Source organism: Thalassophryne amazonica, chromosome 4, assembly GCF_902500255.1.
Source record: "Thalassophryne amazonica chromosome 4, fThaAma1.1, whole genome shotgun sequence".
Lineage (NCBI taxonomy): Eukaryota > Metazoa > Chordata > Actinopteri > Batrachoidiformes > Batrachoididae > Thalassophryne > Thalassophryne amazonica.
In genome coordinates, this window is record NC_047106.1 from 136,551,089 (window position 1) to 136,563,174 (window position 12,086).

A 12,086-nucleotide genomic window follows, 5' to 3' on the forward strand; every position below is an offset into this window, starting at 1 on the left:
ATGGTCATACTAAGAGGAAACAAAAAGCACAACACCAGATTGACAGAAATGTTGCAGCTAAACAACCTGTTCTCACTGATGGGATGAAAAGAAAACAAGAAGGTGAAGACTAGAGTCTTTGTAAGCCAGTGATTATATTGATGCCAGATCAGTCATTGCAGTAGGACATTTCAATCAAGATGCATTTCCAGTATTGCTCCAAGATGTCTCCTCTTCAAGCAAAGCAAGTTCTCAAGATCCAGAAGAAAAGGTTCCAGTACAGAGAGCACATATGCATCAATGCAAGTACTCTTCCATTCAGATATGATATAACCATGAGTTAATTCCAGAAGTATTTGAAAATCCTTAACTGTTTCAATGCCGACTCTCATTAACTTGCCCACCTTACTGAGAATCCCATTCAGTCACGTCACACCATCTGAAGCTATCATATTTCAATCAATAGGCCAATCAGTACATCCAAAAGTATAGTCCATCCACCAGGACCCCACCAGGCAGGAATTCAAACAGAGAACAGAACAGAAATTAAGAATCAGAAACACTGATCCGGGTGGCACGGTGGCTTTGTGGTTATTGTAGCCTCCTAGAAAGAAGGTCGTGGGATTGCTTTCTAGCTGGCCTTTTCTCTGTGGAGTTTGAATGTTCTCTGTATGTTTGCATGGGTGCTCTGGTTCACTACCACATCCAAAGACATGCATTTTAGGTGAATTGGAAACTTTAAATTGACCTCAGCGACAAACTGGCATCCTGTCCCATGTGTGCTCCCCCTCTCGCCCTATGACTGCTGGGATAGGCTCCAGCACCTCACGACTCTTGATTAGAGTAAGCAGATGTGGAAATGAATGAATGTTACCGTGCTTGTTAGCAGTGCAGTCCTGTACTGCACTGACACTCCCCAAGGGCTATATGACACTGAAACCTTCTCCGTGGGTGCTGTGATTAACACCGAGAGGTGAGTCTACACTGCAAGTCAAGTCACATAATTAGTCATGGACGTGTTGTAGGCATAACATGAAATAAACCACGCAGCACGTGCTCTTGTTGGTAACGCTGACCACAGTCTTCCACAAATAAAATCAAAACATTGATGGGGCAGACATCAGTTTGTAAAGGTCTCTATCCTCCCATACCTGCCTTCCCGCATCCACATCATCCTCTGAGTAGTGTGGGTCTGTGCATAAATGTAGCTGCAGCCACAGGAGCACAAGTGGACTCCCAATTTAAAAAACATAGGCACTGGGTGATGGGTGTGAGAACAATCAGGTTAGAGACAAAAAAATTAATGTTTCTTTTCTTTTTATGTAAAACTTTAATCAGATTGATTTCACTTCACAATTTATGGAAAATTTACTATTTCCTTCATATATACAGTTGGAAATGTTTTCTCACAAGCAGTATTTAATAATTATATAACAATATGAATACTAACAATTAAGTTTATACAAATTCAGAAAGTAGTTGTGCTATTATTGTTTATTAAATACATTATTATAGCTGCTAAAATATTAAAAATGTGTTATTTTACTTTTAATGCTTGGATAGCACAGTACAGAAAAGTAGATTTCAATGTAAACATGTCTGTGTATTTAATCTTATTTACTTCTTTCTGTATTTTTCAGTGGAGCAGATCTACACTCAAAGACCTTTGAACAAGGACTCAACGGTGAGCTGATGATGCATTGCTAATGTTTTGGAATGCACAATATGGAACATACTACATACAAACATACTACTACTGGTGAGCTGGTGAACATACTACACCAGCTCCATAATCAGCTGGATTGTGAAACCTGTTTTTGTAACTTTGCCTCAGTACACCACCACAGTGGAGCTGAAACAAAACAAGATGTTGTTGTCATGTACTTGCAGACATTTAGCTATCATTCACAGGGATTAAAAAATACTGAGTTAAGCATTTACCTATTTCTCACATTTGTAAAGATAATGCCTCAGTTTTCATAGTCGCTGTAAAATCCAGTGATAGAAAAACACTAAGGACCCATTCTCACATAGTACAAATAAGTACAATTCAGGGCAAATCACAGCAGAACAGCTCTTATGAGAAAACCACGAAAACATCGAGCCGACGGGGCAGGCGTGAATGATGCCCCTGTGATGGGTTCGTGCACGTGCTTGCCCACACTCGTGCATGACACCACTGCAGCGGGAACATTCGAATGTGCTTGACTTGAAATCATGTCATGTCATTTCAAGTCAAGCAGGTTTGAAGGGATTCGAACCTGCAATTGACAAAAGCTCTGATTGCCAGCCAGAAACTTTACCACTGAGCTACCATTGCTGTACTATAAAAGGTGCGGGGAAATGCCTGAAATCAAGGACATTGACGTATTTAAAAAAAAAACCCACATACCTATAAACCACCGCATTTTATTGAATCCCTCTTATCCAGCAGGCAATACAAGTATGATCTGTCTGTAGATGACCCATGGTCACAGATGTACAGTCATGAAATGACATGAATGAGACGCAGTGTTCTCTTATCTCTTATAGTGTCCACATCTGCTGGTGGCGTGTCCAGCCGGTCCTGCACACGTGTCTGGCCCAACATGCCTGTCTTGTGGTCGGCACACCGCAGGACTGACACTGCATTATGTGGGTGATGTGGCATTCAGATTGCCCACTGCATGTTATGATCTGACGGTCTGTTTCACCTGGGGTAGCCTGTCGATGTGCATGGTGTGCGCTCACTTGCTGCAGCCTGTTGCAACAGCGACATATGCTTTTATGTATGTCCATGTGAGAACAGCAAGCAGATACACGCGTGTCTTCATGGACAGTTCATGGCCGTCCAAACACGGTACATGTTCTCCAGCTGGGATGTCCAGAACCACAGATCTCCACAGCCGCTCCTGTCGGTTGACACACCCCCTGTCATTCACCGCACACACCAGTGTGTCACTGTGTCTGTGTTATGTGAGCTGTCAGTGAGTCTCTGATCAGTAGCTGACAAGCACCTCGTTGTGCTGTGTGCGCTCTGACCTGCATGTCTGGCCCCCATGTGATCATGTCTATGCAGCACCTATATATCAGCATTTTATGCAAGTGTGCTCCCCCCCACACACCACATGTGTTGGGGGAGTAAGGGGGGTGTTAACCACACGTATGCCACATGTGTTTCGGGGGGGCACGACACACTTGCACGCGTGCGATACACATGCAGACCACGTGTGTTGCTGTATGCAAGGGTGGCACTTAAGCCCCTTTCACACCGGGTCTGCTTCGAGTTGCATCATGCGGCATCATGACGACGCCACGTGGATGCAACCTAGTGCCGAGACGATGTAGTTCAATGCCATAACACCATGACGGACACAAAGGACAAAGCGAATCAACGGCAAAAATTAAACATATTTAATTTTTTCTGTGTCAAGCACAGGGCGCAGAAAGGAAGTGGTTTCAACGCAAGTCAGGGCAAAGCAAAGGTACTCAATGTGACTGGAAGCCACACCCTCACAATACAACGTTACCCGACACCAATTTATGATTCCTGCTGTGCTCCATTGTTCCCAAAGTATAAATCACACAGGATTGTTTTTATACTGTGTACACAATGTAGTAAAACTGCATGTTCAAAAAGAGCACAGAAAAAAAAAATGCTGATTGCAGCCTGACAGTTGCTGCTGCAGCTCCTCGTTCTTAAATTCTCTCACAACTGTGTTTAAATAAAGTCCATAAAAGTCCTGCTCACAGACAGATTGACAGAGACAGGACATGTCCACATCCAGGAAAAAGTCCGGACATCTCCAGTCCACTCACGGACGATTCGTTCGTGCGCGTACATGTGAACTGCAGGCACTTCCTCGCTCTCCCCTCAAACTCTCTCATCATTGTGTTAAATAAAGGACAAAAAAGGACGTTAACCCTCTGGGGCCGACGCTGTCGTGTACGATGGCTAAGACCAAGCTTTACTAAATTATAAATAACTTTTTAATGATATGAGATAGAAACTTACTTTTTTGCTGAAAAGTTAACTCCACGGACTTTTGATCCACCGTCGCCATCTTTGTACTCCTCATAGAAGCTGTGAGATGACGTGCGCAATGGGAGTGGCCAGTCAGAATTGGTTCACCGTCACATGGTTTTCCAAAATCCAATCGTAGGGCAGATTTACCTCATGTGAAAAGCCAAAGATCGTTTTCAGGAGTGATATGTTACTAGTTGGTCCATTTGAATAGCCCCCTGGGTGCTCCAATGAGTACATACTATTCCAATGTGCCCTGCGCCATTACGCACAGCGATCAGTGAAAGTGAGCAGACGGAGGGCCTCTGATGACAATCTCACGTGCTCAAACAAAGAGTGTGTAACTATCAGGATTGCTCCACTAGTTTGCATATGAATGTTACTGGATAACTCTGTTGCTTTCTCTGCATAAAGCACTGTTTACCATATCAATGGACAACAAAACGCATAGACCATTTTGCATATATTGTTCAAAATGTGCATTTGTTATTATTGTTATTATTGTTATTATTATTTGTTGTTATTGTTATTGTTTGAACCTTTTTGTTGTTCAGTCTTTCACACAAGACCTCAAATTACCTTTATAAAGTGTCAAAAGAGTTATTATAGTTTGCTGTGTGTTTTGAATAAAAGTGTGTGGAAAATTATTTTTCGCTTTATTTTTTCTTTTCTTATTTCTGATTGTAAACCTTTATTACACTTATAAAACACAACAAAAGCATATATATTATGAAAGCACAGGTTGTCCTGACAAAAAGGGACATAAAACTTGATTGTGGGATGCAGGGAGAGCTGTTAACAGCAATAATAAAACATTTATGCCAGGCGAGTGAACTGTCCAAAAAATGGCCTCAGACCCCAGAGGGTTAAGTCCTGCTCACAGGCTGACTGCCAGAGACAGGACATGGCCACATGAAGTATAACTCCAGACATCTCCACTTTAACACAAGGATGTTCGTTTGGGCACCCACGCAGCTCGCAGTCAAAGGAAGAAGGATAAACTATAACAGAAATGAGAGCGCAGCCCTGCACAAGAACAAATATAAACTAGAAGAGGAATCAGAGTGCACAGTCTGGCTGCAGCCAAACTGTCTGCAGGTTCTGCATTTTACTTACTTCAATCAGATAAATCTAGTCCAGTAAATTAAAGGGATAATGCACACGTGCAATGGGGGGCACATCCAAACCATGTAGTAACATGTAATGTGGGACACGGCAGGTCTTCAGACGAGTGCTTGTCCTGGCACACCCGCCTCCCCCCCGCTGTCCACCCAGACTTCATGTGGCACACGTACGGCATTGGGGGTGCATTCTGCATCTTCCTGCTGCATTCTGTCACATTGTGGTGTTTTGTACTGTGTTCTGTTGTTTCTTTTTTTTATTTTGTTTGTATTTTTTCCTGTTTCCTGAGGTACAGCACACCGAGTGTGCGCGAATCATTTGTGGTGGCATCTACGCACATTCTGGGTATGCGGGCGGCATTCAGATGCCATTTGTTTGCACCTGGCCGAATTTCTATCCTTCTTGAATGTGGCTCAATTTTGGGTGTTGTGCTGCAATGCACCATGGGAGTTCAGGGTTTTAAATGTTGTTATTGTGGTTCATGTTAGTTTAACAGTGTTGTTAGTGTCATTGATTTATTGTGTTTTTGTAGTTCAATTGCCTTAGTCAGTTTAGTTAAGTGTTATGTTGCTGTTACCACGAGTGACTTAAATGTCATGTTGGCACCATGAGTGAAATGTGCAGTGCTTTTAATGTCTTCCGCCACCATCTCTGTTTGTCAAATTAAAAGCACTTGCATAGAGCAGAATGTAGAAAAGACAAACAGGTGTGCGTGTGTGCATGCAATTTGATCATGTACAAACTGGGGAGAGCTGACCTTTGCCGCTTGGTATCTATATTATAACAGTCAAGTGGCCTCTGTGTGCATATGTGCGTGCGTGTGTATGGCTTTGATCACGCAAAAACTGGGGAGAGCTGACAGTTGCCGTTTGTTATGCTTATGTATTTTGAGTCAAGGATGAACACTGTAAAAATGGAAAGTTGATAGGAGTAATATTTTTGGAGACATTAGCAATTTTAACTAATCAATAATCAATGGATGTTGTGCTGCAATGCACCATGGGAGTTAAGGGTTTTGGAGTTTTAAATGTTAATGTGGTTTATGTTAAATTTAATAGTGTTGTTAGTGTTATTGTGTTTTTGTAGTTTAATTGGCTTAGTTTCGTTAAGTGTTATGTTGCTGTTTCCATGAGTGACTTAAGTATCATGTTGGCACCATGAGTGAAATGTGTAGTGCTTTTTAATGTCTTCCACCACCATCTCTGTTTGTCAAATTAAAAGCACTTGCATACAGCAGAATGCAATAAAGAGAAACAGCTGCATGCGTGCGTGTGGGCAATTTTGATCAGGCACAAACTGGGGACATTTGACATTTGCCATTTGGTATGTATTTTGGGTCAAGGATGAATGCACCGGTGAGTCATCTGTGAGTATTATACCAATAATAATTCAGCACAAATCCAAACTAATCTTCTCAGGACGCTGATGTGTAAGTCAACAAGGGACATAGCTAGTGGGAAACAAACCTAGGTAAGCTAGACAGATACCACCCCAGACACTGCCCAAACTCAAACTTGTTGGCCTTCCATGTTCCTGAAAGCATCCTAGTTTGTGGTCTTTCCCAGCTGTCAAAAGGACTTTCTCTGTAAGTCAACAGATCTTTCCCATCAGTTATTAGACCTTTCCTCAAAGACAGGAATTCATAATCTGCAAATACAGCTTGCAGTACACCATCCTGGCTCACCCACCAACTTCAGCAGCCCTGCACTTCCCTTGGGGACCCTGATGTGTTACAAGGGTGCAGGTGCACAGGGCACTCCCACTGAGTTGACAAGGGACAAAGCCACTGTGAAATAAACCTAGGTAAGCTACACAAATACCATGCTAGACAGTGTCCAAGCTCATAATTGGTCTGCTGGTTTTACATGCCCCCAAAAGGATCCCAGTTTCTAGTCATTCCCACCAGTCAGCAGGACTTCCCCTGCAACCAATGGAGCTTAAAAAAAAAAAATCAAAGTACTTCAAGTATGATTCACCTTGACAGTGGTGTGAAAAAGTCAGAGAAGCTGCATTTTGTATGTGAGATTCATCAGAAAGTTCCTGTGTGATTTTACAGTCGGTGGGAATGATCAGATATAATCAACAGATCTGTGTTTTTTATTTTTGCTGCAGTTAAGAGCTTCACTAGGATCAACCAGCAGCAACAAGAGTCCAGAAAGGTAAGTGGATCACCGACCTGATTAAAATGCAGAAACCACATGAAAACTGGTATAATTCGCTCGTGTTCCTGCCTCTCTCTCCCTCAGGGACGCGTTGACCGACTCAGACGATGACTATGATGATGTCGATGTGTAAGAATGCCAAAATACTATTTCACTGAATCTTTCTTTTAATATGTTTGTGTCTGCAGACATGAACGAGTGAAGCTCTTCAGCATCTCACCATGTCATTTAGGTCCTTCAGACTTTTTTGTTTTTCAGTAAATGCTTCTAGGGAGCATTAGCATGGCTAAAAGCCTTCAGCTTCTGGGGTGCCCCCTCCCCAGACTCCCTAAACTACATAAATGGTAAATAAATGGACTGCATTTATATAGCACTTTTCCATCTGCATCAGACACTCAAAGCACTTCACACATCAATGCCTCACATTCACCCTGATGTCAGGCTGCTGCCATTCAAGGTGCTCACTACACACCCGGAGGAACTTGGGGACCCTGCCCAAGGGCCCTTAGTGATTTTCCAGTCAGGCTGGGATTTGAACCGAGGATCCTCTGGTCTCAAGCCCAACACTTAACCACTAGACCATCACCTCCCCTAACTACAGCACTCTTAACTCCTGCCACTTTAAGCATTTTTTTAAAATGTAGATGTAAATTAATATTCAAACTTTTCAGCTAGTTGACCGTACAGCTGCACAATATGGCCAAATTATTGTATCTCAATATAAAAGCCAAAGAGTAGAGAAGCTTGAATCTTTGACTGGACTGGGTTGCTTGACGTGAGGATGTTTCGCTTCAAATCGCAGAAGCTTCCTCAGCTAAAATTCTTGCTCTGGAAGTTTGACTTCTGTCTGACTCTTGTAGAGACGAATGAACAGAAGCCAACAAAAGCTGGAGTTTTAAACCTAACCAGACCCCTCCTACCGAGAATATTGGGGGTCTGAGACACGCTTTGTCCCCTCTTTACAATGGGGTACTCAGGTCAAAGCAGTTTCAGTCTTTTGTTCATGGTAATGAGTCATCAGGAGAGTCATCAAGGGAGCCATCAAGAAAGGCATCCATCCCATCATTAGGAGGGACAGCTGCCCTGTCATTAGGAGAGTGCTAACTAGAGCACAATAGCTGCTAATTAGAGCTATTGTTTAGTCACTAGCCTATAGCAGTCTGCCTCTCAGTAGGAGGGGTCTGGCTAGGTTTAAAACTCCAGCTTTTGTTGGCTTCTGTTCATTCGTCTCTACAAGAGTCAGACAGAAGTCAGACTTCCAGAGCAAGAATTTTAGCTGAGGAAGCTTCTGCGAGTTGAAGCGAAACGTCCTCGCGTCAAGCAACCCAGTCCAGTCGAAGATTCAAGCTTCTCTACTATGGAAACCACCTGGACAACTGAGAGCCTACACAGAAATAAAAGCCAAATATTATTTCGCTATCCATACAGTATTGTATGATATGACTATGATTCCAAGCAAAGTGCAGCAACAGTGAAAATTAAACATTTTTAAACAAAACAGTAATAATACCACTCATTTTGCACTCAACAAAAACTTCTAAATTTATCTTCCTTAAACTCAATCTGAAAGCAAATCTCAAAAACTTGATATAAATGAATTAAAAGTATAAAAGCCAAGATGATATTTTACAGAAGTAATGCTACGCTTTGGCATAATACCTGTAAATAATAATCAGTTTTATTGCCAGTTTTCTTCAGACAAGTCAGGACATGAAAACATGAACATTTCCAAGTCACTGAATATGTGTGTGTATGTGTTGTCATTTCGGCTGCTCCCGTTTGTTCAGGGTCGCCACAGCAGATACAGCCAGATCTGCATTGGTATTTACAAGTTTTACGCCAGATGCCCTTCCTGGCGCAACTCCAGTTTCACCTGCAGAAATGCACACAGAGCCACTGGTGTTCCAAAGAGGTCTCCCATCCAAGTACTAACCAGATGAAATATTGCTTAGCTTCTGAGATCTGGCGGGATCAGGCTTACACAGAGCTCTGAGCTCTGAGAAATAGTTATATTACTTAAAAAATGTTTATGTTTAAGAAAATGCAGCTTTACAAGGTTAATCAAGTGATTCGAAAGATGTAAATTTACTTATCTGCTTTGCTCGTTCAGAGTTGGCTGGCAGTTTAGCGAAGTGCTGGTCAGTAGTCGGCAGATACCGCTGCACCGCTTCTTTTAGCTCCGGGTGATGGCGTAGCATGTGGGCTTGCAGATTTGAAGTGTTTCCGAAGTACTTGACTTTCATTTTGCTGATTTTGCACACTGCATAAGTCATGTCAAGCTCCTTCTTACGCAGCAAATAATAAAATCCAAAATGCCCCCAAACATTTGCCTTAGCAAAGACAGTGCTGGCTGAATTAGCTCTTCGTCCGCCATGCTAAGCTGCACCTCACAAATGTTTGAAGCATGCCGGACCCTCCCCTAGCAGGGACGCTGTAGTACGGAGGCCGACAGTACACGTAGCGAGTAAGCAAGAAAATGTTTAAAAAAAAACTTTTTAAAAATTGATTCTTGGACATTTTGGATTGATTCAGAATCTTAATAAATAAGAATTGCGATTCGGACGTGAATCAAATTTTTCCGGCACCCCTAATTTTTGGGTGGTTTATCATTTTATCTTTATCAAAGATAACTTTTCAGTTATCTGATTATCTGTTATCAAAATTTATTTTTTGGTTATCTGTGCCCACCACTGATAAAAACAGAATACAATGATTTGCAAATCCCCTTTAACCTATATTCAATTGAATACACCACAAAGACAAGATATTTAATGTTCAAACTGATAAACTTTATTGTTTTTATGCAAATATTTGCTCATTTTGAAATGGATGTCTGCAACACATTTCAAAAAAGCTGGGACAGGGGCAACAAAAGACTGGGAAAGTTGATGAATGCTCAGAGAACACCTGTTTGGAACATTCCACAGGTGAACAGGTTGATTGAAAACAGGTGAGTGTCATGATTGGGTATAAAAGGACCATCCCCTAAAAGCTCAGCCGTTCACAAGCAAAGATGGGGCGAGGATCACCGCTTTGTGAACAAATGCGTAAAAAAAATAGTCCAACAGTTTAAGAACAATGTTTCTCAATGTTCAATTGCAAGGAATTTAGGGATTCCATCATCTACAGTCAATAATATAATCAGAAGATTCAGAGAATCTGGAGAACGTTCTACACGTAAGCAGCAAGGCCGATAACCAACACTGAATGCCCATGACCTTCGATCCCTCAGGCGGTACTGCATTAAAAACTGACATCATTGTGGAAAGGATCTTACCGCGTGGGCTCAGGAACACTTCAGAAAACCATTGTCAGTTAACACAGTTCGTCGCTACATCTACAAGTTAAAACTCTACCATGCAAAGTGAAAGCCAAACATCAACAACATCCAGAAACACAGCCGCCTTCTCTGGGCCCGAGCTCATTTGAAATTGACAGATGCAAAGTTTAAAAAACGTGCTGTGGTCTGATGAGTCCACATTTCAAATTGCTTTTGGAAATGATGGACGTCGTGTCCTCTGGACAAAAGAGGAAAAGACCATCCAGATTGTTACCAGCACAAAGCTCAAAAGCCAGCATCTGTGATGTTATGGGGGTGTGTTAGTGCCCATGGCATGGGCAACTTACACATCTGTGATGGCACCATCAATGCTGAAAGGTACATCCAGGTTTTGGAGCAACACATGCTGCCATCCAAGCAACGTCTTTTTCAGGGACGTCCCTGCTTATTTCAGCAAGACAATGCCAAGCCACATTCTGCACATGTTACAACAGCGTGGCTTCATAGTAAAAGAGTGCAGGTACTAGACTGGCCTGTTGGCAGTCCAGACCTGTTGTCCATTGAAAATGTGTGGCGCATTATGAAGCGCAAAATACGACAACTGAGACCCCGGACTGTTGAACAACTGAAGCTGTACATCAAGCAAGAATGGGAAAGAATTCCACCTACAAAGCTTCAACAATTAGTGTCGCTTATTGACGCTTATTGAGTGTTGTTAGAAGGAAAGGTGATGTAACACTGTGGTAAACATACCACTGTCCCAGCTTTTTTGAAACGTGTTGCAGACATCCATTTCAAAATGAGCAAATATTTGTACAAAAACAATAAAGTTTATCAGTTTGAACATTAAATATCTTGTCTTTGTGGTGTATTCAATTGAATATAGGTTGAAGAGGATTTGCAAATCATTGTATTCTGTTTTTATTTACATTTTACACAACGTACCAACTTCATTGGAACTGGGGTTGTACTTTCTGGTACTTTCAGTTTTTTTTAAGAAAATCCTCCTCTACACCACTTCAGCAGGAAGCTCTATTTCCTATTTTTAATTCATTTATAACAAGCTGTAGAGATTTGCTTTCAGTTTGAGTTTAAGGAAGATAATTTTAGATTTTTTTTTTTTTTTTTTGTATTTAAAATGGCATAAACAAATTAAAATGTGTGAAATACATGTTCCGATACTTTTGAAGGCAAATGAGAAACAATCAGGGGCAGCATCTTACATTTCATATAAGCCAATAGAACATGAATCCTTTGCTGTCTGCTAGTTTTATTAATCTAAAATTACAGAAGAAACATGTAGGGCAACCTGAATTAAAGGAGAACTGCTGCTTTTAACAACCTGGCCCTTATTTCTGGCAAAAAAAAATAAAAAAAAATTGCCATTTACTCACCAATATAACTTTGGTGTCATTCGGAGTCCACGGTTCAGATGACGTATACAGGTTCAAATCTGGCTGAAAGATTTTTCTCTCAGCCATTTTTCTTTACTGTGCAGGAGGAACCTAACAGTCAATATGTGTCACAGATTTCAAAATGG

The 12,086-nt window shown here is 41.6% G+C and overlaps 1 protein-coding gene across 1 annotated transcript in view; it reads left to right on the plus strand.

The window, feature by feature from the left end:
• The window catches only part of LOC117508815 (mitogen-activated protein kinase kinase kinase kinase 5-like), a 183,957-nt gene that overhangs the window by 105,401 nt on the left and 66,470 nt on the right, over window positions 1-12,086 (plus strand). The window contains exons 14-16 of the mRNA XM_034168648.1: window positions 1,620-1,663; window positions 7,217-7,263; window positions 7,351-7,395. Coding sequence (XP_034024539.1) covers window positions 1,620-1,663; window positions 7,217-7,263; window positions 7,351-7,395 — 136 coding nt within the window. The remainder of the gene's footprint in view (window positions 1-1,619; window positions 1,664-7,216; window positions 7,264-7,350; window positions 7,396-12,086) is intronic.